This window comes from Symphalangus syndactylus, chromosome 4, assembly GCF_028878055.3.
Source record: "Symphalangus syndactylus isolate Jambi chromosome 4, NHGRI_mSymSyn1-v2.1_pri, whole genome shotgun sequence".
In the NCBI taxonomy this organism is placed as follows: domain Eukaryota; kingdom Metazoa; phylum Chordata; class Mammalia; order Primates; family Hylobatidae; genus Symphalangus; species Symphalangus syndactylus.
In genome coordinates this window covers 63,849,776-63,872,790 of record NC_072426.2, presented here as the reverse complement: position 1 = coordinate 63,872,790, position 23,015 = coordinate 63,849,776, and the positions used below count along the sequence as shown (strand labels likewise).

The 23,015-nt window shown below is 44.5% G+C and overlaps 1 protein-coding gene across 6 annotated transcripts in view; it reads right to left on the bottom strand.

Annotated features, from left to right (window-relative positions):
* The window catches only part of ELOVL6 (ELOVL fatty acid elongase 6), a 149,081-nt gene extending 133,250 nt beyond the window's left edge, over positions 1-15,831 (bottom strand). Inside the window, exons 1-2 of one of the 6 annotated variants that reach the window (XM_063637235.1) lie at positions 15,752-15,831; positions 14,901-15,021 (exon numbers count right to left, since the gene is read on the bottom strand). In XM_063637235.1, coding sequence (XP_063493305.1) covers positions 14,901-14,989 — 89 coding nt within the window. In that variant the 5' untranslated portion in view covers positions 14,990-15,021; positions 15,752-15,831. Of the gene's footprint in view, positions 1-13,412; positions 13,737-14,900; positions 15,022-15,173; positions 15,498-15,751 lie in introns of those variants that run through there. The other 5 variants (XM_063637237.1, XM_055274866.2, XM_063637236.1 and 2 more) reach the window with 5 other exon arrangements.
* Between the last annotated feature and the right edge of the window lie 7,184 nt (positions 15,832-23,015).

Genomic DNA, 23,015 nt, shown 5'->3' with positions numbered 1-23,015 from the left:
TGGCTTTTAGATAATAATTTAACTCTTTTAACAAACTGCCAATCAGAAAATATTTGAACCCAGCTGTAAGCAACACCCCCTCCCTAATTCAAGTTGTCCTGCTTTTCTGGGCAGAACCAATATATACCTCACATGTATTGACTGACGTCTTATGTCTCCCTAAAATGTTTAAAACCAAGCTATAAACCAGCCACCTTGTGCACATGTTCTCAGGACCTCTTGAGACTATACCTCAGGCCATGGTCACTCATATTTGGCTCAGAATAAATCTCTTCAAATATTTTACAGTGCTTGGCTCTTTTCATCAACAAAGATAAATAATAACCATCATTTTACCACCTTTATAGATCTATTTTTTTTTAACCTCTTTAGTATGTTTTTCTTCCAGGTTTTTTTCTTCTTGTGCATACAATTCCACCCTTCCTTCTACTTTAGAGAAGCCTTTTTTTAAAAAGTCATCTCGGCCAGGCACGGTGGCTCACAGCTGTAATCCCAGCAATCTGGATTGCTTTGAGCTCAGGAGACCAGCCTGGGCAACGTGGGGAAACCCCATCTCTACAAAAAATACAAAAATTAGCCATGCGTGGTGGCATATGCCTGTGGTCCCAGCTACTTGGAAGGCTGAAGTGGGAGGATCACTTTAGACTGGGAGGCAGAAGTTACAGTGAGCTGAGATCGCACCACTGTACTCCAGTCTGGGCAACAGAGTGAGACTGTGTCTCAATAAATAAATAAATAAATAAATAAATAAATAAATAATCTCTCTCTGATTGGAGTAGATAGTTTGAGTACCTAGAAAAGGACTAATAATCCCCAAACAGTTAGCATGGATTCACCAATAATTAGTCATGTTAAATGCCTATGTTTTCTTCTTAAAAATGAGATTAGATGAGGAGAATAAAATATTTTTAAGGCACTGGACAATCTCCCATGATTCACTTAAGGAAATACAAAGCAGTGCCGGATAATATAATCAGATACATTTAAAAGTTAATGAACAGCTTTGTATGTCCATGCATGCATGCATTCAACTATTCAAACACTGAATACGCCAAATTCTGTGGTAAGCACTGATTTCAGAGAAAATATTTATCTACTTATAAACCAAGTACCAGTGAATCACAAAAAAAAGAGCAATAGATATAGATGGGTGGAGAGAAGAAGGCTTTGGAATTCAAATTTCATCTAAGTAGGCACTGGACAAGGGCTGCTTCTAGAGGTAACATTAAGAAGAGAATTTGGTGCCAGATTTTGAATGACCTTAAAACAATGGGAAAGCACTGAAGATTTTTAACCACTGTGATGACAAGATCAGATCGGTGACTCAGAAAGACAATGGGAGGTAGGAATCTAGGAGACTAATAATCATCCTGGGGAGTTGAAGGAAGTCAATGGCAAGCACAATGAACGGAGAAGAAGGGAACTGACAGCCAACTCACACAGGAATTGGTTGTAAATTACAGGTAGGAGAAAAGGGAGATGAGTACTTTTGTGCTGAGCTATGTACTGGTTCCACATAGATGACAAAGCAGGTAAAGCAGATTAGCTAAGGAAGAGTTCAGTCTGTAAAATCGATGGTTTGAGAAGACAAACCCAAAGAATGAGAGATGGAATCAGTTTCATACACAGCAGTGCTTCTCCCTAGGGCAAGTGGGAAGATTTTTCACAGTAACACTTGTCTGGACCCCTCCACAGATCTGCTAAATCTGAATCCCTGAGATAAGCCTGTGCATGTGTGTACTGGGGAAAAACAAACTCTATGTAAGTCTGATTCAATACATGGGTAAGGATCATGGACATGGAGCAAGCTTCTAAAGCTTTTTCTTACCCTACACTTTTCTCTTGTCAGTGGAAAAAGGATTTAGTAATTACAAAGAGCTGGCAAAGAACCAAGTACTAACCAAAGTAGTGCAATCATACACAATATCAGCAATCACAAAATACAGGTTCAAAAAAGTATTTTTGTTAATATAAATGCAAGAGCAGTAATTGAAAACTAAATACAACTCAAGGCAACCTTGTATTCACTGATAACAGTGTCCTTAAATTTTGTAGAATGTCATGTATGTACAGTAGGAGCTTTGCAATGTTCCAGAGCAATAAGTGGCAGCCTTTTTAGCAGAATATGTAATTAGAACCCCACTCCTACCCCACTCAAGAGCAAGTCTCTAGTACAGACTTACTGTGTTGAATGTACTAAGTGCCAAATTTTAGCAAGTTTTAATAAATCTCTTAGAGGTTTCTAGTAGGTAATACTTAATCGTTCAAACCAAAAGAGGGCTAATATTTTATTTTTCTTAAGTAGCTAGGTGGATTAACAGTGGACTGCAAATAAAATTTGAGAAATGGCTTAGAAAAGAAGGCCTAGAGAGAACATAATATATACAAGTAGTATTAAGACAGCCATGCAGAAGTGGAAATAAAAGACAGCTAGAGTCACAGTTAGGATGACAGGAGGACTGATGGAGGAACCTGTCTTTCAGGTCAATATGTAGACGAACCTTTAATGAAAGGATAGAACTTTCAAGTGAGTATGTAGAAATACCTTCAAACAGCCACTCCATGTGTAATGGACTGAAAGGGGCTTCCTGAGAAGTCCTGAGGTCTTGGATAACCAAGAGAAGAATAAGAAAGTGATCTATACTTAAGGCTGGGCGTGGTGGCTCACACCTGTAATCCCAGCACTTTGGGAGGCCGAGGTGGGCGGATCACAAGGTCAGGAGTTCAAGACCAGCCTGGCTAACATGGTGAAACCCTATCTCTACTAAAAATAGAAAAATTAGCCAGGCGTGGTGGCAGGTGCCTGTAGTCTCAGCTACTCAGGAGGCTGAGGCAGAAGAATCGCTTGAACCCGGGAAACGGAGGTTGCAGTGGGCCAAAATTGCGCCACTGTAGTACAGCCTGGGCAACAGAGCGAGACTCCATCCCAAAACAAAACAAGACAAAACAAAAACAAAAGTAAACAGAAAAAAAATAAAGTGACTTAACAAGTAGGTGACTATTCCTGCTGACTACCAACCCACACAAAAATGCTATCATCTGTAACCTTCTCTACAGTCAAGAAAACTTATTTTGAGACATCTGATAGCCTACCCATCTCTCTCCTACTGGCCCCCACACAACGTAAAAATAAACAATGCTGAGAAGCAGCGTGATTTTCTTCCTTTTTTCCTCTTCTGATCAGACTCTATATTCTGAATGCTGGGATGTTTCTGATTCAAAACAAGCAATACGGGTTAGTGCCAGTGATTATTTTAAATGTAAGTGGAATGGGTTCAGGTGCAATGGCTCTGGCCTCTAATCCCAGCACTTTAGGAGGCGGAGGTCACTTAAGGTCAGGAGTTCGAGACCACCCTGGCCAACATGGTAAAACCCCGTCTCTACTAAAAATACAAAAATGAGTCGGGCATGGTGGCACGTGCCTGTAAGCCCAGCTAGTCAGGAAGCTAAGGTGGGAGAATCACTTGAACCTAGGAGGTGGAGGTTGCAGTGAGTCGAGATTACACCACTGCACTCCAGCCTAGGCAACAGAACGAGACTCTGTCTCAAAAAAATATATATCTATATATATTTATATATATACATATATATGGAATGTTTCAAAAAAAAAAACTATGAATTGAATAAAACCATGGATGTCAATGTTGCGTGATTTCAAATTCATTACGTATTATTCAATAAAGTAGGTAAACCTATCTTACGATGTCATGTAATAGTTATTATAATTAGCCAATCCTTATCTTCACTCATTATATTTATTCTACTTCTATTACAATTTTAACATTTCAATTTATGATGAAAATTAAAAATGTGTGAGGCAGTGCATAGTTTTTTAAACTTCTATTAGAGACATACGAGTAAAAGAGTCTGAAAATCACTCCTTTTCCTATGGAAAACAAATTTCTTCTGATTAAGCATCACAATTAAGAGGTCCTTTGACCTCTTAATCATCCCTTAATTTACATAGTATCTATTGTTTCACTCCTTTCTGGAGCCATTTTTGACTGGACATGAAGTTTCCACCTCTTCACAAGTTACTATGTAGCAAACAGTAAGCGGAGAAAAAGCATATAACCTAACTGCTTGGACAAATGAAGGCTTCTCAAATTAGACCTCAGCAAAATGAAAAAAAAAAAAAAATTGCTTAGGAGGCCGAGGCAGGCGGATCACCTGAGATCAGGAGTTTGAGACCAGTGAAACCCCGTCTCTACTAAAAATACAAAAAATTAGCCTGGCATGGTGGCACGCATGTGTAGTCCCAACTAATAGGGAGGCTGAGGCAGGAGAATCGCTTGAACCCAGGAGGCAGAGGTTGCAGTGAGCTGAGATCACTCCACTGCACTCCAGCCTGGGCAACAAGAATAAAACTCCATCTAAAAAAAAAAAAAGTAATGTGATATTATGTAAATCTGTTCAGTGCAGTCCCTGGCACATAATAGGGAACTCAGGCTGTCACAGTTTAGGTACTGAATGGTCTAAGGCATACTAAAAAACCTGGAAACAAGGCTGAAGGAAATGGGGCAAAATAACAGTGGCTGCCTCTGGAAAAGAATTAAAGGTGTTTCCTTTCTGACATCTTTATACTTCTTAATGTTTTCATTTCATTTCTTTTCCTATAAGTATTTCTTATCTTAGAATCAGGAAAAGAATTTAAAGCTAATAAAATGAAACAAAAGGTATTCTGTGATTCTTCACATTGTAGGAGCTGACCTTCAAGAATAGGGATATCCCCAACCCACATATTTTTATTTTACTGTCAACGGTGGGTGGCTATTTACAAGTAGCTACACTAAAACCTGCTGGGAGGAAAATCTGGCTACAGATCAGGTGGAAACACAAATTCCCAGGGTCTAGAACCATACTGAGTGCAAGAAGTTAATATCACAGAGCAGACAGAAAATATTTTATACGCCAAAGCTTTATTCTGGCCTTAAGTATTCAGGATCCACCCAGTGAAAATTATTAACAAAAGAGACATTTGTGAGATCATTGACTAAAACCACAGATACCTGACATGTTTTCAGTGCAGCCAAGTTTTCAAATGCATTGTTTTTCTGATTGAATATTGTATTAATATTCAAATAAGAGGATGACTGGGGCCTTGTGACACACCCCTCATCATCACACCAGCCATCCAAGCCTTATTCAAGCCTGGAACCCAGTTTTCCTTTTCTGGTTCCTACATGCAAATCCCAGCTCCCTTTCCTGAGTTGTCCATTGTGCAAAAGATCATAAAGGGTGGCTGCAAGGGTTTAACAGTTAAAGTACGTAAAACATTGGCCAGGCGTGGTGGCTCATGACTGTTATCCTAGCACTTTGGGAGGCCGAGCTGGGCGGATCACCTGAGGTCAGGAGTTGGAGACCAGCCTAACCAACGTGGAAGAAACCCCATCTCTACTAAATATACAAAAAAAATTAGCCAGGCATGGTGGCGTATGCCTGTAATCCCAGCTACTCAAGAGGCTGAGGCAGGAGAATTGCTTGAACCTGGGAGGCAGAGGTTGCGGTGAGCCAAGATCACGCCATTGCACTCCGCTGGGCAACAAGAGTGAAACTCCGTCTCAAAAAAAAAAAAAAAAAAAAATGTAAAACATTATAAAAGAATGCCTGCGATCAGGTAACCATGTATTAACTGTTAGTATCATTGCTCCTGAATGAAGAAAATCTACCCTGCTGTCCAGGTGTGGTGGTTTACACCTGTAATCCTAGCACTTTGGGAGGCTGAGATGGGAGGCCTCAGTTCAAAACCAACAGTTCAAGGAGGCCAACAGTTCAAAACCAGCCTGGGCAACATAGCAAGACCCCCATCTCTACAATACAATAAAAAAATTAGTCAGGCGAGGTGGTGCATGCCTGTAATCCCAGCTACTTGGGAGGCTGAGGGAAGAAGATCGCTTGGACCCAGAAGCGGAATTTGAGATTACAGTGAAGTATGACTGTGCCACTGCACACCAGCCTGGGTGACAAGCAAGACCCTGTCTCTATTTTAAAAAGAGAGAGAGAGGCTAGACACAGTGCCTCATGCCTGTAGTCCCAGCACTTTGGGAGGCCAAGGAGGGAGGATCACTTGAGACCAGGAGTTCGAGACCAGCCTGGCCAACATGGTGAAACCCTGTCTCTACTAAAAATACAAAAATTAGGCAGGTGTGGTGGCAGGTGCCTGTAATCCCAGCTACTCAGGAGGCTGAGGCAGGGGAATTGCTTGAACCCAGGAGGTGGGGGTTGAAGTGAGCTGACAGCCAAGATCATGCCACTGCACTCAGACTGGGAGACACAGCAAGACTCCATCTCAAAAAAAAGAAAAAAAAAAGAGAGACAGAAAAGAAGAAAAAAGAAAATGGAGTTATACTTCTTTACTTGTTTCACTTTAAATAGGATTATAGGGCAGGGCGCAGTGGCTCACACCTGTAATCCCAGCACTTTGGGAGGCCGAGGTGGGCGGATCAGAAGGTCAGGAGATCGAGACCATCCTGGCTAACACAGTGAAACCCCGTCTCTACTAAAAATAGAAAAATTAGCCGGGTGTGATGGCGGGCGCCTGTAGTCCCAGCTACTCAGGAGGCTGAGGCAGGAGAATGGTGTGAACCCGGGAGGCGGAGCTTGCACTGAGCCGAGATGGTGCCACTGCACTCCAGCCTGGGCGACAGAGCCAGACTCCATCTCAAAAAAAAAAAAAAAATAGAATTATAAACCTCATATGTGTTTTGAGGAGGCAGAGCTCCCTCCTCAAAATATATTTTATCAATAAAATTTTCCTTATATCACAACTAGGAACTCTTCTACAAAAGTTTTAGCAAGAAAAAAAAACTGAAATATGAATCCCTGTAAATAAAAGTATTACAAAACTATGAGTGATTTTCTAGCAAAACTACTTCCAATCAGCATGTCTAATTTATCTCAGCAAATGTATCTTATCGCAGCAAAGGTAAGTGTAAGTCTTTTTTCTCCTGTACTTTTTTTTTGTACAAAGCAAAGCCTTAAAGTTAAATCTCAGTAAGTTCACAGTGGGCAACTAACTCAACAAAGGGTTTCCTAGTAATAGGAACCTTAAAACTAAAAGTCGCAAACACTCAATGCAGAAAGGAATCATGATAAATGTATAGGCTTGAACTTAGATGACTGACATGGTCCCAAGCTTTGGGATAACTATTGCACAACCAGGTTAAAATTACAAATTCATATTCTTTACTCTTGGGCAATACTTTTTTTGTTTTGTTTTGTTTTGTTTTCAGACGGAGTCTCACTCTGTCGCCCAGGCTGGAGTGCAATGGCGCAATTTCGGCTCACTGGAACCTCGGCCTCCTGGGTTCAAGCGATTCTCCTGCCTCAGCCTCTGGAGTAGCTGGGATTACAGGCACCCGCCACCACACCTGGCTAATTTTTATAGTTTTAGTAGAAATAGGGTTTCACCATGTTGGCCAGGCTGGTCTCAAACTCCTGACCTCAAGTGATCCACCCACCTCAGCCTCCCAAAGCGCTGGGATTACAAGTATAAGCCAGCATGCCTGGCCACTTTTTTTTTTTAACTTTTGTTTTTTTTTGAGACACAGTTTTGCTCTGTTACCCAAGCTGCATTGCAGTGGCATAATCTCAGCTCATTGCAACCTCTGCCTCCCGGTTCATGCCATTCTTGTGTCTCAGCATCCAGAGTAGCTGGGACTACAGGCGTGTACCACCATGCCCAGCTAATTTTTGTATTTTTTGTAGAGACAGGGTTTTGCCGCGTTGACCAGGCTGGTCTCGAACTCCTGACCTCAAGTGATCCGCCTGCCTCGGCCTCTCAAAGTGCTGGGATTACAGGTGTGAGCCACTATGAACGACCCATACAATACTTTTTTAAAAAGGACTCATGTATCCCTAAAATAAATTATTGGAGAATAAATATAATTAGAGATGCTGGGTTTTTTTAAAGTTCTCGGAAACCTGAATAACTATGCCAACACTTGTACCTGCCTGAATACACATACAATCAGAATCTGGATAAAGGAATGAAGTTATGAGTTTTAACATTACAATATAGCCAAGTCATAGTTTCACTCAGATTACCTAGGGTTATCAACAGAAATGACATATGTGGTACAGGTAACTCTCCCTAAACTCTCCTAAAAAAGATAAATGAAAAGTAAATGGGAGCAGGTGGATGTGAGCTACATAAAGAGTAAAGGGAGGGCTGAGGCAAATTTTGTGGAATGATGTCTGGTTCCTAATAAAGGACAGTTTGGCTCACCCGTGTCCATATGTGAAAAATTAAGTTAATCATTAAGACAATGTTTGGTTAACTCATTTCAGAAAATAAAATACTTGGACCTGAAATATTTCAGATCACTTAGGCAAAGATAAATTTCTGAATTGCCAGAATGGTGCCACACTCATTTTACTTTGTTGTCGAAAGACTGATTAGATGGGGGGCCGGGCACCTGTAATCCCACCTACTCAGGAGGCTGAGGCTTGAACCCCGGGAAGCAGAGGTTGCAGTGAGCCAAGACCAGGCTCAAAAAAAAAGAAATGAAAAGAAAAAGAAAACTGATTAGATGGTTATTGTATATCCCCCTAAGTATTTCAAAGCCTCCGTCCCCCTCATAACTCTTCCACTATCTAAGTTGAAAGATTCCTCTGGCCAGGCATGGTAGCTCACACCTGTAATCCCAGCACTTTGGGAGGCCGAGGTAGGTGGATCACCTGAAGTTAGGAGTTCGAGACCAGCCTGGCTAACATGGTGAAAACCCGTTTCTACTAAATACAAAAAAAACTAGCCGGGTGTAGAGGCGCATGCCTGTAAACCCAGCTACTCAGGAGTTTGAGGTAGGAGAATCACTTGAACCCAGGAGGCAGAGGTTGCAGTAAGCCGAGACAGACAATTGCACTCCAGCCTGGGCAACAAGGGCAAAACTCTGTCTCAAAAAAAAAAAAAAAAAAAAAAAGAAAAAGAAAGATTCTTCTTTCAAGGAAGTATATAAGGCAACTCTTAGATATGGAATAAGTCGACTTTGAAGTTTCCAGCAATTTTTCTTACAAATGCATGCAGAAGGTTACAAGGAAGATTTCAGGAAGAAATTTAAAGCAATCCTCACTAAAGGAAAAACAACAGCCAAATACTACGTCTGCTTTGAAAAGTTTCATTAAATTCCAATGTTATACACTTTGACACATTTAGAATCATCCTCAAACAAAAAAGCAACAGGCAATCCTCTGAAGATCACAAAATTTTACTTCCAATGTGAAAAAGACTTCATGTGAAAATTTTAACCACTAATTTTAACTAGTACAAATACACAGATGGATAATATAATCATAAAATATTTTGCATTAAGCTGGCTTTCATCCTTTGGAATCCTAAACAAGAATTGCATGAATATTTATAATTTATTAAAAGATACATGAAAGTTCAGATCAAAGCTCCAGCATAACTTTATATTATTTTCTAGGACCCCACACAGATCACGTTTTTTCTCTATGTATTTTCTCATTCTTCTCACTCTTAACCTAGGAAATATGCCTACATCCCAGTGCTTTCTAAAAATTATTGAATGTCATGTTATGATCCTCACACAATTTTTAATCCTAAATCAGTATGAACTGTGACACCTCAAAATAAACAGCAAGTGACATGAGTACAATATAGACACACTATATTCCTACAGAGCTGACCAAATTTGTTGCTGCAATGTTAATGACGAAATGAAACTCTGGCCTACTCTGTTCCATAGTCACAGACGCACCGTTTTCCAGCCATTTTTCTTACAAATGCACGTAGAAGGTTGCAAGGGAGACTTCAGGAAGCAATTCAAAGCAATCCTTACTAAATGAAAAACAACAGCCAAATACTATGTCTGCATTTGAACAGTTTCATTAACATTATGCTGCTATATTTTTTATGCTGCAATATTTGAGTTAAATGCTAACACAGATTTTTAGTGCTTTTTATGTTCTTTAATCATGAAATTGTACATCGTGTTACTTTCCAAACTTCACCTACAAAAAAGATATAGATGTACAATTCCTTTTAAAATGTTTCACGGCCGGTTGCAGTGGCTCAAGCCTGTTATCTCAGCACTTTCGGAGGCCGAGGTGAGCGGATTACTTGAGGTCAGGAGTTCAAGACCAGCCTGACCAACACGGTGAATTCCCATCTCTACTAAAAATACAAAAATTAGCTTGGTGTCGTGGCAGGTACCTGTAATCCCAGCTGCTTGGGAGGTTGAGACATGAGAATCACTGGAACCCGGAGGCAGAGGGTGCAGTGAGCCAAGATTGTGCCACTGCACTCCAGCCTGGGCAACAGAGTGAGACTCTGTCTCTAAAATAAAATAAAATAAAATGTTTCACTCCATTTTTACCTTTGGTAAAAACAAATTTGTGAATAAAAAGGCTTCCTCAGCTGAACAGCATTTAATTCTTAAAATTCCTATACTATCTTATAGACTCTATAATACAGAATACAAAATGTTAAAACAAGTAAACCCTTTTACACTACCAAGGGAGTGAGTGGGGAGAAAAGTCAGAAAAATATACAAAGCTTTGAAAGGCTGGATGTGTGGAGAATGCCAGGAGAGGGGGAGGGTTTCATGAAGTTCTAGGCAAGCCCTTTGAAGACGTCACCTCACATACATAATGTTACAGCAGTCAGCACAGGCCTCCTGCTTTCCTATTGGTGAGCACCGTGTCAGCCGACATCAGAAGATAATCATCATTGGCTAGACAATTACAACTGGAGCAACTAGCATCCACTGCTGTTAGCACAAACCTGGCAGGCTGCTGAAAGAGAAGGCAGAGAGAGCCCAGCTTCCCTTCTCACTCAATGAATTTTATGTCGCCTTACCAATCACCAGGTGATTTTGCTCCCTGGCTAGCAGCACTTCTAACTTAAGTCAGCTCTTAGTGAGAAAAACAGGTAAAGGCCAGACATCTCATAAAAGAGCAAAATGTCTCTATTTTCAATGTTGTAAAATTGCAAGGACTTTTCAGTGAAAATTAGAATTCAAAACTCCTATTTGGACCTATGAGCAGGCATTTTCCTCTACCTCATGTAATAAACTCTCATTGACCAGATAATATAACCAGACAGGATATTTTTCACTGGACATGTAGTTTCAAGATGAGGCCCAGGATGATTCTACAAGGGAATACACTTATTACTTTGCATTTCAATTGCTATTCTAACCTATTATAAATGAAACTATTTGCTAGCAAAGTAAAAAAGTCTGCAGTATTTACTTTCATGGCTAGGGCAATGAGTATGAGGTTAATGATTCATTAAAGCAGCAATAAACTTGAAAACTAGCCTCAGTTGAACCCTTTAGTGTTTATACAAACGCTACTCCAAAAGTGGAGCCCCATTCCATTAATAAGTGCTATGGTTACTAAGTATGGATTATAGGGTATGTTACCATTAATCTGCGCTATGGTTAGTAAGTATGGATTATAGCGTATGTTTAATAAAGTATTCTTATTTTAAGTCCTCTTAAATGATGCTAGTTAGCAAAGACAGCACACTGGCAAAACGCTACTCCTGGCCATTCTCACAATTCTTCGAAAGCCAATGTAGCTCACTTTTGAGAGAGGATGTTTTAATTCTCTAAATTACCAAGTTTTCCCTGTTACTAAGAAGAGATTTATAGGGACAACCATAAATTCTCAAAAGACAGAGTAGAAGCTTCACTATATCATGTTTTTCCTCCAGAAGCTATTTCAAACCATTTTAAGTTAATGGGTCTGAAAAACGTAAGATTTTGTGGTTTCCTCAAGTTCCTCTCTCCTCAAGAGGGTCTAAGCCTTGGTTATGGAGTTCCCTTCTATTAAAAAGGGAATGAAAAGAAAATCTGGTTCAAGACTTTTTGTCCTGCATTAGCTGGATTTTATTAAAAACTAAAAGTTTTAATTTGAACCTCCCGGGTTCAAGCAATTCTCCTGCCTCAACCTCCCAAGTGGCTGGGATTACAGGCACCCGCCACCACGCTCAGCTAATTTTTTGTATTTTTAGTAGAGATGGGGTTTCACCATATTGGCCTGGCTGGTCTCGAACTTCTGTCGTCAGGTGATCCACCCACCTCAGCCTCCCAAAGTGCTGGGATTACAGGCACGAGCCACCATGTCCGGCTAATAAATTTTAAAAAATGTTTAAAGTCTTTTTGGCTGTACAGTTTTTGGGGAGGGAGGAGAGAGAAAATTGGGCACCCTGGGATATTGGGAGAAATGCACAAAATCCGGCATTAAAAAAAAAACATGAAAGTAAGACAATTAGGGTCAGGAAGAGTTGCAAGTAAGGGGTAACAGCCAGCAGGGTTCTTTGACTGCAATAAGCAATCTAAGAACACAAAATCAACAGAGAGCAGAAGCCAGGAAGGGAAAAATCCCAAGATGTGACTCTGCCACGGTATGCAAGTTCTAGCCTGTTAACCTTCGGGTATTAACGAGTAGTGCTGGCAATAAAATGGGCACCAATCACCATTTCAACTCACTGGACATTTTCTCAAGAATGTGCCTTATGCAAAGCACTCTGCTAGGTGCTTTGCAGAATCAAGAGTGGGATGACAAGAACCGTACCCTGAAGAGCTGATGGTCTGTAAGTTAATATCCATGTATATAACAGTAAAGGATATTGCCAGAAGAAAGGTATAAAGAACTAGGAGGAAACAGTGGCCAGAACCTAACAGGAGTAGATATGTTGGCACGTTTTTGTCATTTTCAGTCCCACGAGGGCTGAGACCTGTCTGGCTCAGCACTGAGTGAATGGAGAGATGAGGCGGGAAATGGTACCAGAAGCAGGCCTAGGAAGTGGCCTCAGAGAAAAAGCAACAAGTAAGAGGCAGTATCGACTGCAGTGGGGCTAGGAATGGCGGGCGTACAGTGAATGGGGTCAGCCGGCAAAGCGAGGGAAAGCGGACTCCGGAAGAGCAGGTTAAGCCAGGACGCAGCAAGTCACAGATTCGGCACAGAAGGAAATGCAGAGCACACAGGCTAATGCGGGAGGACTGTGGGCCCGAACAGGCCGGCTGGAGGATATGACAAACATCTGCGCAGAAGACCCGGGCCCGGGGCTAGCCAGCAGCGCGGTTCCGGGGCCCGCCGGCTCCGGCCACCGCCCCCTCCCCGCCTCCAGCACCACCCCCTAAGCAGGAGGAGGAAGTGCATCCAGAGGACCCCGAGCGGTGGGGCTCCAAGGGGCCTCGGCTGCCCCGAAACGCCAAGGTCTATCTGCGGTCTCGACCCGCAGTGTCCAACCTCCTTCCGGACCCACCCCTACACCCCCTGGCCTCAGCGGCCCGGGAGGGCACCAGCCCCGTGCTTATGTGGCTGCTGCACTTCCAGTCCTTCTGAGCGGCCCGCGTCCCCGCCTCTTAGGCTCCAGCTCGGGCCAGACGCGGCCCTTGGGCCCCCAGCCCACCGCCGTCACCAGCCACACCGCAGCTCACCCCAAGCAGGCCTGCCCCGCCGGTGCGCGCGGCCCAGGGGGTGGGCTCCGCCCGGCAGCCGCCGCAAATGGCCACTGGGGCCCGGACCAGCCCGCGGGAAGCTGGGAGTGGGCGCGCTCCGGCCGGGCGGGAGGAGAAGGGAGCGGCGGCCGAGTCTCCCGACACTGGCCGGCGACTCCAGGGGGCTACAGGACAGGAAGTTGAAACCCCCTTTTCGCAGCTGCGGCCCCGTGGCACCGGCTCCTACTGCACCAACCCGCCCAGGCCACAGGCGCGCCGGCGTTCCTGGTTTCCAGTTGAAGAGGGCAGGCGGGAGGGCGCGGGGCACGCGCGCTCGCGCACGCGGCGGGCGGAATCCCCCGGCTCCCGGGAGACCCTGCGGCCCGACCCTCCCCCGTCAAGCCATCCCCCGGGCTGCCGGCCCCTTGCCTAGCTCCGGGGTGCGTTGGGCTTGCACTTTACAGATCGCCAGACCCGAAGTTAAGGGGAGGAGAGGAATGCCTCTGCCACAACCCTGTCTACAAGAAGCGAGATGAGCACACCCTCCTCTGTTAAATATTGCAAGGTGACACTGGATCGCCTCCCACACAGGGATTTTCAAAACGTCTGGCGGGGGGACTACAGTAAACAAGAAAGGTGTTTTCCCTGATTATTAGTTTTCTAGGGAACAGCCTCTAAGGACTCTGCAAACCGAGGGGCTTTTAATCTGTGTGCCTCAACTCCCAATCAGCAGCTACGCACAGAATTAGAAGTGAGTGTGTCCAAAAGGCGTTTCCGTAAAACAGAAACTTAATAATGGCGTGGCTCCACTCGCTTGGGTTCATTCATTTATTACTGTTTTCATTGTCCCCTCCTCCCTCCCACCCGGTCTCTCTCTGAAACCGGAAAGGGATCCGCGTGGGGAAAGGGGTACTAAAAAGGGGGCATCCGGCTGAGGAGCGGCAGACAGAGGAGGACAGTGAAGTAGGAGCGCTGCAAGGAGAAAGGAAGGACACGAGGGATGGGGAGACAGCGAGGACCAGGGCCAAGGGCGGCGGGCGGGAGAGGGTTAAAGGGAACAGGAGACAAGGTCCTCCCTCCACTGCCTTTCACACTCAGGTTGCGGGAGAGGCCAAGCGAGAAAACCCAAATCTAAATGAAAACCGGGGGAGGGGAGGGTAGCACAGGTAGGAGATCTGGACTGTGGCATCTCTCCCGCCTTCCCTGTCGCGCAGACATCACCCTGTGCACACACATATGTTCTGTGTTATATAATCTATATAAAAGATGCCTGTGTAGCCGCGGTTCACAGAGGGGCACCCACAGACCTCGCGCTTCGTGTACCCCCCGGCGTCTCCTGCACCCGGGAGACCCGAGAACTCAGCGATCGGCTGGCTGCCCGAGATTCATCGCTCCATTCACGCCCAGGCAGGGAATACCGACATTAAGGCACTCCGGGAAGACGCGCCAGGGCTCCCGAGAACAGTATCAGGCGAAAGCATCACGTACCAGTTTTCCTGCATCCATTGGATGGCTTCATTCTCGTTGAACTGCTTTTCGAATTCATATTCTTGTAAAGTCAACACTGACATGTTCATTGGGGCTGATCTTCGGAGTCGCTACGTGTTCTCTATACAAAATAAAATAATCTGTAAAGCGCTTGATTTCGAGTGTTCTCCTGTCTGCTTCCCCCACCCACCCCCCAGGTCTTCCCCACGCCGCTCGGTCTCCAGCGGTCGTCTCTCTCCCAGCCTCTCAGCTACATCCAGGGCTGAGCATTGCCTGCGCCTCCGCTCCCAGCTCCTCTCTCTGGGGCTCTCCTCCTCCCGGCGTCCGCATCCACCGTAGGAGGAAATGAATGCCTTGCGGTCTTAGTGCCCGCACGTTTGTCCATCACCGTTTTTACTCGTCTACAGGGAAATCTCCTCCCCCTCGTGCGATCTGAGAAATTAACCCTTGGCGAGGGAGTGTGCGAAAGAGCGCGACCTCTCTCCGCCCGGGGGGACAGTTTTGTTTACGGCGAAGGTGGTTGGAGGAGTGGGGGAAGGGCGCAGAGAGAGAGGAAGTGGCCTGGAGGTCATCCAGATCCCCTAAGCCCAACCTCGTGGGCCGCCTTGCTTTGAATGAAGTTTCAGCGTGCAGGGCGCATCCCCGCGGCGCGTGGACCCGAGAGCTTGGCGAGTAAACGATTGGGAAATAGTAAAACCTGCCAGCTCTCTTGCAAGAGAACTCCGGGCAAATTTGCAATTGAGATCACCAGTGAAGGGAATGCGCTTTCCACCTCCTCGCTCTACCTCTGGGACCACCCCCACCCCTACCCCCACCCCCACCCGGGAGCTCTGGCTTAGATTCACGCTAACCCAGGCCATGCGGACGGCAGAGCTCCTTAATCTCGTACAGACAGGGGATGCTGAGTGTGAGGATAGTGAATAGGCGAGAGAGGCTAGTAGCCGGAAGTGGAAGAAAGGGCTGGGTTAGGTGGAGGGCTTAGGTACCTGGAAGGGGGGGGATTAATGAACAGAGGCAGAGTGGGGAAGGAAGCTGACAGGAGAACTGGACCGACTGGCCAAATGCAAAAACTTTATTTGCATGCATGAGAAATTTGGCTTTACTTGCTGTACTTGTAGGTAGAACAGAATATGTGAGGAGAGGGCTGAATGTACTGTTGACCCCTACTGAGCCCTCAGCCTCCAAGAGGAAAAACTGTTTTCTACCCCATCCATCCCTCCACTCATTTCCCCCAAGAGTTTGGAAAAATGAAATATGAGACATGGAAGTATCTAATGATGTAATTGTAAACTTTATAAAACAATAAGGAACCCTGCTTTTAAAAATTAGGTGGGTATTAGGACCAGAAAGAAAATTCCCTTTCTGAGAACATCCTCCCACCTCCCCAGTGGTCCAAAAAGGGTACTTTCATTCAATTTAGATGCCTCTAACCCACAAAAAGTGGGAACTGGGAGAAAAGTTTTTAAAGAAGGAGGAAGGGACTGGCCGCGGTGGTGGCTCACAGCAGTAATCCCAGCACTTTGGGAGGCCGAATCACTTGAGGTCCGGAGTTCAAAACAGCCTGGCCAACATGGTGAAACTTCGTCTCTACTAAAAATATACAAATTAGGCAGGTGTGATGGCGGGCACCTGTAACCTCAGCTACTCGGGAGGCTGAGACAGGAGAATCGCTTGAACCCGGGAGGCGGAGGTTGCAGTAAGCCAAAATTGCGCCACTGCACTCCAGCCTGGGCAACAGAGGGAGTCTCTGTCTCCAAAAAAAAAAGAGGAAGATCTAATGAGAAAGCAAAGAAAGAATTTTTAAAATCCAGTACAATATATAGATTAAAGGGCTAGCCTAGTTGATTAGCAAATTAATGTATACATTGCCACTACCAAAGATTCTGTGTAGGGACTGTCCTCATCTCCCCCATTAAGGATTGTCTTTCTTTTTTCTTTTTCTTTTTTTTTTTTTTTTTTGAGATGGAAGAGTCTTGCCCTGTTGCCCAGGCCGGAGTGCACTGGTGCAAACTCAGCTCACTGTAACCTCCGCCTCCCAGGTTCAAATGATTCTCTTGCCTCAGCCTTCCCAGTAGCTGGGATTATTGGCAAGCACCACCACGCCCACCTAATTTTTGTATTTTTAGTAGAGATGGGGTTTCACCATGTTGGCCAGGCTGGCTGTGATCCCCCTGTCTCAGCCTCCTAAAGTGCTGGGATTACAGGCATGAGCCACCATGACTGGCCAAGGGTTGTCTTTCTAGAGACCTCTACAGTACAAGTCTACGTCACTTGGAAATAAGGCCCAGGCCAAAACTCTGGGCAAGATTGGGCTGGAAGATGGGTGTGGCCAGATGAGAGAGAACCATTTTAGCACAGTGCCTGAGCCTGTGAATAATCAATAAATATTTGTAAAGTGAATGATTCATCAAATAAATTAAATAAGGTAGGAAGTGAGAAAGGAATCAAGACAGAAAATCCACTTTGGGTAGCTGAGGCGAGACAATTGCTAGAGACCAGACTGGGCAACATAGTGAGGCCCCATCTCTACAAAAAATTAAAAATTAGCCAGGTGTGGTGATACATGCCTGTAATCCCAGTTACTCTGGAGGCTGAGGTGGGAGGATGGCTTGAGCCTGGGAGGTCAAGGCTGTAGTGAGCCATGATCACACCACTGCAGTCCGGCTTGGGTGACAGAGCGAGACCTTATCTCAAAAACAAACAAGCACTGTCAGTGACTTTGAAAACTGGTGACTCTATATGGAAAGCAATTTGGCAGCCTATATGATAATTTTATTTATTTTTTAGAGATGGGGACTTGTTATGTTGTCCAGCCTGGACTGGAACACCCATCTCAGCCTCCCTGGATGTCTAGCTCGGACTACAGGCACCCAGCATATATCACAATTTTAAATCCACACCATTAATTCACCAGAATTTTTTTTTTTTTTGAGATAGGGTCTCCCTCTGTCGCCCAGGCTGGAGTGCAGTGGTGCGATCTCGGCTCACTGCAACCTTTGCCTCCTGGGATCAAGTGATTCTCCTGCCTCAGCCTTCCAAGTAGCTGGGATTACAGGAATGTGCCACCATGCACTGCTAATTTTTGTATTTTTAGTACAGACAGGGTTTCACCATGTTGGCCAGGATGATCTTGAACCCCTGAAATCAGGTGATCTGCCTGCCTCAGTCTCCCAAATTGCTAGGATTATAGGCGTGAGCCATCGCACTTGGCCTACCAGATGTATTTTGAGTACATACTCATCTGAGCTCTTGGGACTCACAAATGAGACAAACAGGGCTCTTGCGCACTTAGAGCTTACATTCCAGAAGGGGAGACAAAATAATTTCTTAGAGAATGAAATGCTAGGATTACAATTTAACAGCATGACACGAAGGCCTAGGAGTGCTCATTTAAACCCAGAAGGCCTCAGGGAGAAGGACTTTTGAGTTGAGACCCCACTGGCAAAGAGCCAGCCACCTCTTGCAGAAGTGTTACAAAGAAGAATGAGCAAGTACAAAGGCTCCTAGGTAAAGAATAAATTTGCAGGATTGAGGACAAAAGGCTGGTGTGGCTTCAGGCCATCACTAAGGAGTAATTGAAAGAAACAGGTTGAAGAGACAGGCAGGGGTCAGATCTTGGCCACAGGTAAATTAAGATAAGGTGTTTAGATTTTATTCTCAACTGCAGTGGAGTGGAGGAGGATAAAAGAATGTTAAACCGAATAATAGCATGATAATTCCTAGTAAATTCACTGCTATGGATATTCTCACCGAAACATTCCAGATATATGTCTAAGATATTCAGCATTGGGCTGGCATTATGCTTGTAATCCCAGCACTGACTGCTGGAGCTCAGGAGTTCAAGCCCAGCCTGGGCAAGATGGCGAAAACCTGTGTCTACAAAAAAAAATACAAAAACATTAGCCGAGCATGGTGGCATGTGTCTATATTCCCAGCTACTCAGCAGGCTAAAGTGGGAAGATCACCTGAGCCTGGGGAGGTCCAGGCTGGAGTGAGCTGTGATTGCGCCACTGCACTCCAGCCCGAATGACACAGGGAGACCTCGTCTCAAAAAATGACAACAACAACAAAGAAAACCCCCACAAATATATTCAGCACTGTTTATAATAAAACACTAAAAGTAGTAGTTTAAGGGATAATTGGAAGGATAGCCGAGAAAGGAGCGAGGTCAATAGACACAAGTTAACGCAAGCTGATTCATTGTCAGTACTGCTGGGCTACCTCTTCACAAAAGCAGAGGAGGCAGCCCCGCTTACAGGCTATGTAGCAAGGTTTTATAGGGCATAGAACTGGGTCAGGGTGAAGGAAAAAGAAAAGGCCAGGGGGTAGGGGATCCTTTGTGCCAGGTGTCTGACTGCTTCCTGGAGATGTATTTCTTGCCAGTTCTGTTGTGTAGGGTAGACTTCTTGACCGCATCCTGGAACAGCTGGCCTCGGGTCCAACAGTTACAGGTGGGGCTTTGGGGCTTGGGTCTATGGGAGGGGGAAACAGTCCAGTTGGATGGACCCTAACATTCCAGCCTTTTAACAGATGATAGAGAAGGGGCATTGATTTCATCAGACTGCTTCAAGCTGAGAGGGAGCAGTGGCTAGGGGAAAGGCTGGAAGGTAGAGGTTGGCTTTGGTTTTGAAAGTGTTGATACTCCTGGAGTAATATCATGTCCTGTATGGTTCCATGGGCAAAGGCTTGGATATGATTCTGCAAAAACTGGGTGAAGAGGCGTATTAGGCAAGGCCCTAAGATTAGGAGGAGAAAAAGGATTATAGCAGGTCCAAGGAGAGAGGGTAGCCAGGGGGCCCAGGTGCTGAGAGATCAAGAGGGCCACGTAGAGGAGCTGCTTTCCCTGATCTTTTGGGCTCGATCTTTGAGATTTTGTTTGTTTGTTTGTTTGTTTTTTACTGCATCCTGAGCTAAGCCTGACTGGTTAAAATAAAAGCAGCATTCTTCATCTAGGAAAATGCAGAATCCTTCTTTGTCAGCGGTAAGTAGGTTGAGACCTCTGTGATTTTTTTTTTTTTTTTTTTTTTTTTTTGAGACGGAGTCTCGCTCTGTCGCCCAGAGCTGGAGTGCAGTGGTGCAATCTCGGCTCACTGCAAGCTCCGCCTCCCGGGTTCACGCCAGTCTCCTGCCTCAGCCTCTCTGAGTAGCTGGGACTACAGGCGCCCGCCACCACGCCCGGCTAATTTTTTGTATTTTTAGTAGAGGCGGGGTTTCACCGTGGTCTCCATCTCCTGACCTCATGATCCGCCTGCCTTGGCCTCCCAAAGTGCTGGGATTACAGGCGTGAGCCACCGCGCCCGGCCTAGACTTCTGTGATTTTGTAAGGTGACTGCCGCTAGGGAGTCTAGCTGAGCTTGTAAGGTGGATATGGAAGTTGCAAGGTTGTCTATACCATCTGAAAGGTCTTTTGATAAGGTTTTATGGTAACAAGAGGAGGTTGCGATTCCTGCTACCCCTGTGCCTGCAGCCACTGTGATGCCTAGGTCTACAAATAGTGGGATAAGTTGTATGGCCTGGCGCCTGCGGTGTGGGATTTGAGTATTTAGGGTTTGGAGGGGCAGGTTTTCTCCTGGAGCTATGTCTATTTTAGGGCTGAGGAAGACCAGTGTACAGGTGCCTGTACAGTTGGTGGGTAGACAGAGGCAGGTGGAGGTGCTGCATAGAAAGAACATACCTTGGCTAGGGAGGCAGAATTGGGAATGTATGGCAAAAAGAGGGTGTAAAACGTTGTTCTCTGAGCACCAGGCATGGAGGTAGATGTCTTGACTGCATCCTGGAACAGCTGGCCTCTGGTCAGACAGTTACAGGAAGGTTTAGGGTAGTGGGTTTTACTTTTGGCCTTTGAGGCTTAGGTCTACGGGAGGGGGAAACAGTCTGGTTGGGTGGACCCTAACAAATAGGAGGCTGATTAAATAAATGGTGACACACCCTTATAATTGAATAGTATAAAGTCTTTAAAAAAAGGCTCCGTATGTTGCAACATCAAAAGAGATTTCTGATAAATGTTTAAGGAAAATGAAAAAGCAAGGCACAGGACATTGTGTATATAGTGTTGCATTAAGAAAAAACATCTCTTGTTGTAGTGGTTGGAGAGGAAAAAAAGAGGAAAACATGTAAGGCCGGATGCAGTGGCTCACACCTGTAATGCCAGCCATTTGGGAGGCCGGGGAAGGAGGATCGCTTGAGCTCAGGAGTTTGAGACTGCCTAGGCAACATAGTGAAACCCTGTCTCTACAAAAAGAAAATAATAATAATAATAATAATTTTAAAAAAATCATTAGCCAGGTGTGGTGGCATAAGCCTGTGGTCCTGAGCCATGTTAGTTTTACTGCACTCCAGCCTAAGGCAACAGAGCAAGACACCAGCTAAAAAAAAAAAAAAAAAAAAAAAGAAAGAAAGAAAAGAAAAGAGAAACATCTACACCATACCTTTTTTTTTCTGGAAAGACAAAAACCAGAATTAATTGGTGATGTATACATTGAGAAAAGAACTGAGAGCAAACAAAAGAGGGTTTCTATACTTTATTTTTCTGTAGTGCTAGAATTTTCTTACCATGAACTTGATTTCATTTAAAAAAAAAAGAAAAAAAATCAACAGGAATACCTGAGCTGTGAAATAATGAGTCACTTTTCTATTTGTAATTTTCTATACTGAACAGCTTAACATGTAACATAATATTAGAAGCTAAACATATAAAATGGTGATTTTTCTAGACTTATTTTCAATTACAAGACATACAGTAAGGTTAGGAATGATGGGAGGAAATGTTGGGAGGGTGCCCAGCAACACCACTAAGAATTTTTATGAAGAGATTTATTGTGTGTTTCTAACCATAACTAGATAGGTAGCTAACATTGAATATAAATAACTGGGGCTCAAAAAGTAACAGTTAATTTATATTTGGTAGTAAAATTTTAAAAATTTGGGAGGCCGAGGTGGGCAGATCATGAGGTCAGGAGTTTGAGACCAGCCTGGCCAACATAGTGAAACCCCGTTTCTACTAAAAATACAAAAAATCATCCAGGCGTGGTAGTAGGCACCTGTAATCCCAGCTACGTGGGAGGCTGAGGCAGGAGAATCGCTTGAACCCGGGGGGCAGAGGTTGCAGTGAGCTGAGATGGCGCCACTGCACTCCAGCCTGAGCAACAGTGCTAGACTCTGTCTCGAGAAAAAAAAAAAAAAATTTAAACCAGAAGAGAAGGAGGAATATTTGAAAGACAGAAAGATTTACTGCAAAGATGACTTGACTACTAAACAAAGCATACAGATTTTAGTCTTGGCTCTTTTACAGACAGCTATCTGACTTTAGGGAAAGTACATTGATCCTTTAATTTTCTTTTCTTTTTTTTTTTGTTTTTGTTTTTGTTTGTTTTTTTGAGACAGTCTAGCTTTGTTGCCCAGACTGGATGGAGTGCGGTGGTGTAATCATGGCCCACCTCATCCTTGAACTCCTGGGCTCAAGTGAACCTCTTGCCTCAACTTCCCAAGTAGCTGGGACTACGGGCACCCAGCACCAAGCCCTGCTAATTTTTTAAAAATGTTTTGTAGAAATGAGGTCTCGCCATGTTGCCCAGGCTGCTCTCAAACTCCTGAGCTCAAGAGATCCTCCCGCCTCAGTCTCCCTAAGCGGTGGAATTACAAGGCATGAGCCACCTCACCCAGCCTAATTTTCTTTCTATACATAAAATAACCAGTACTATGCTGGAGGATCTTCATACCAGCCCCCAATTTTTGTGACATACAAATATGTTAAAATACACATACATTGTTTTCGGAACCTTTTAACACTAATCTGCTTTTCCAGGCCTCATTCCTTAGGCCGACTCCAACCAAGCTGAACCACTTGATGTCATCTGACCACCTCAAACTTTGCTGTCTCTGCTGCATTTCTCCAGCAGTTCCCTCTGTTTGGAATATCAATATCCTCCCCTCCTAACCCCACCTGTCCCATTCCTACCTATCAAAATCAGTCCACTCTTTGGATATTTACAAACTACTTCCTACTTAATTAAAGCCTTCCCTGTTCACAGAGATGATTTCTCTTTCTTGTCTCCTAACCTCTTGAAGTCCTTGTTATCAAAGCTTTTATAAACCTCAGGCCCTTAGCTCATCATC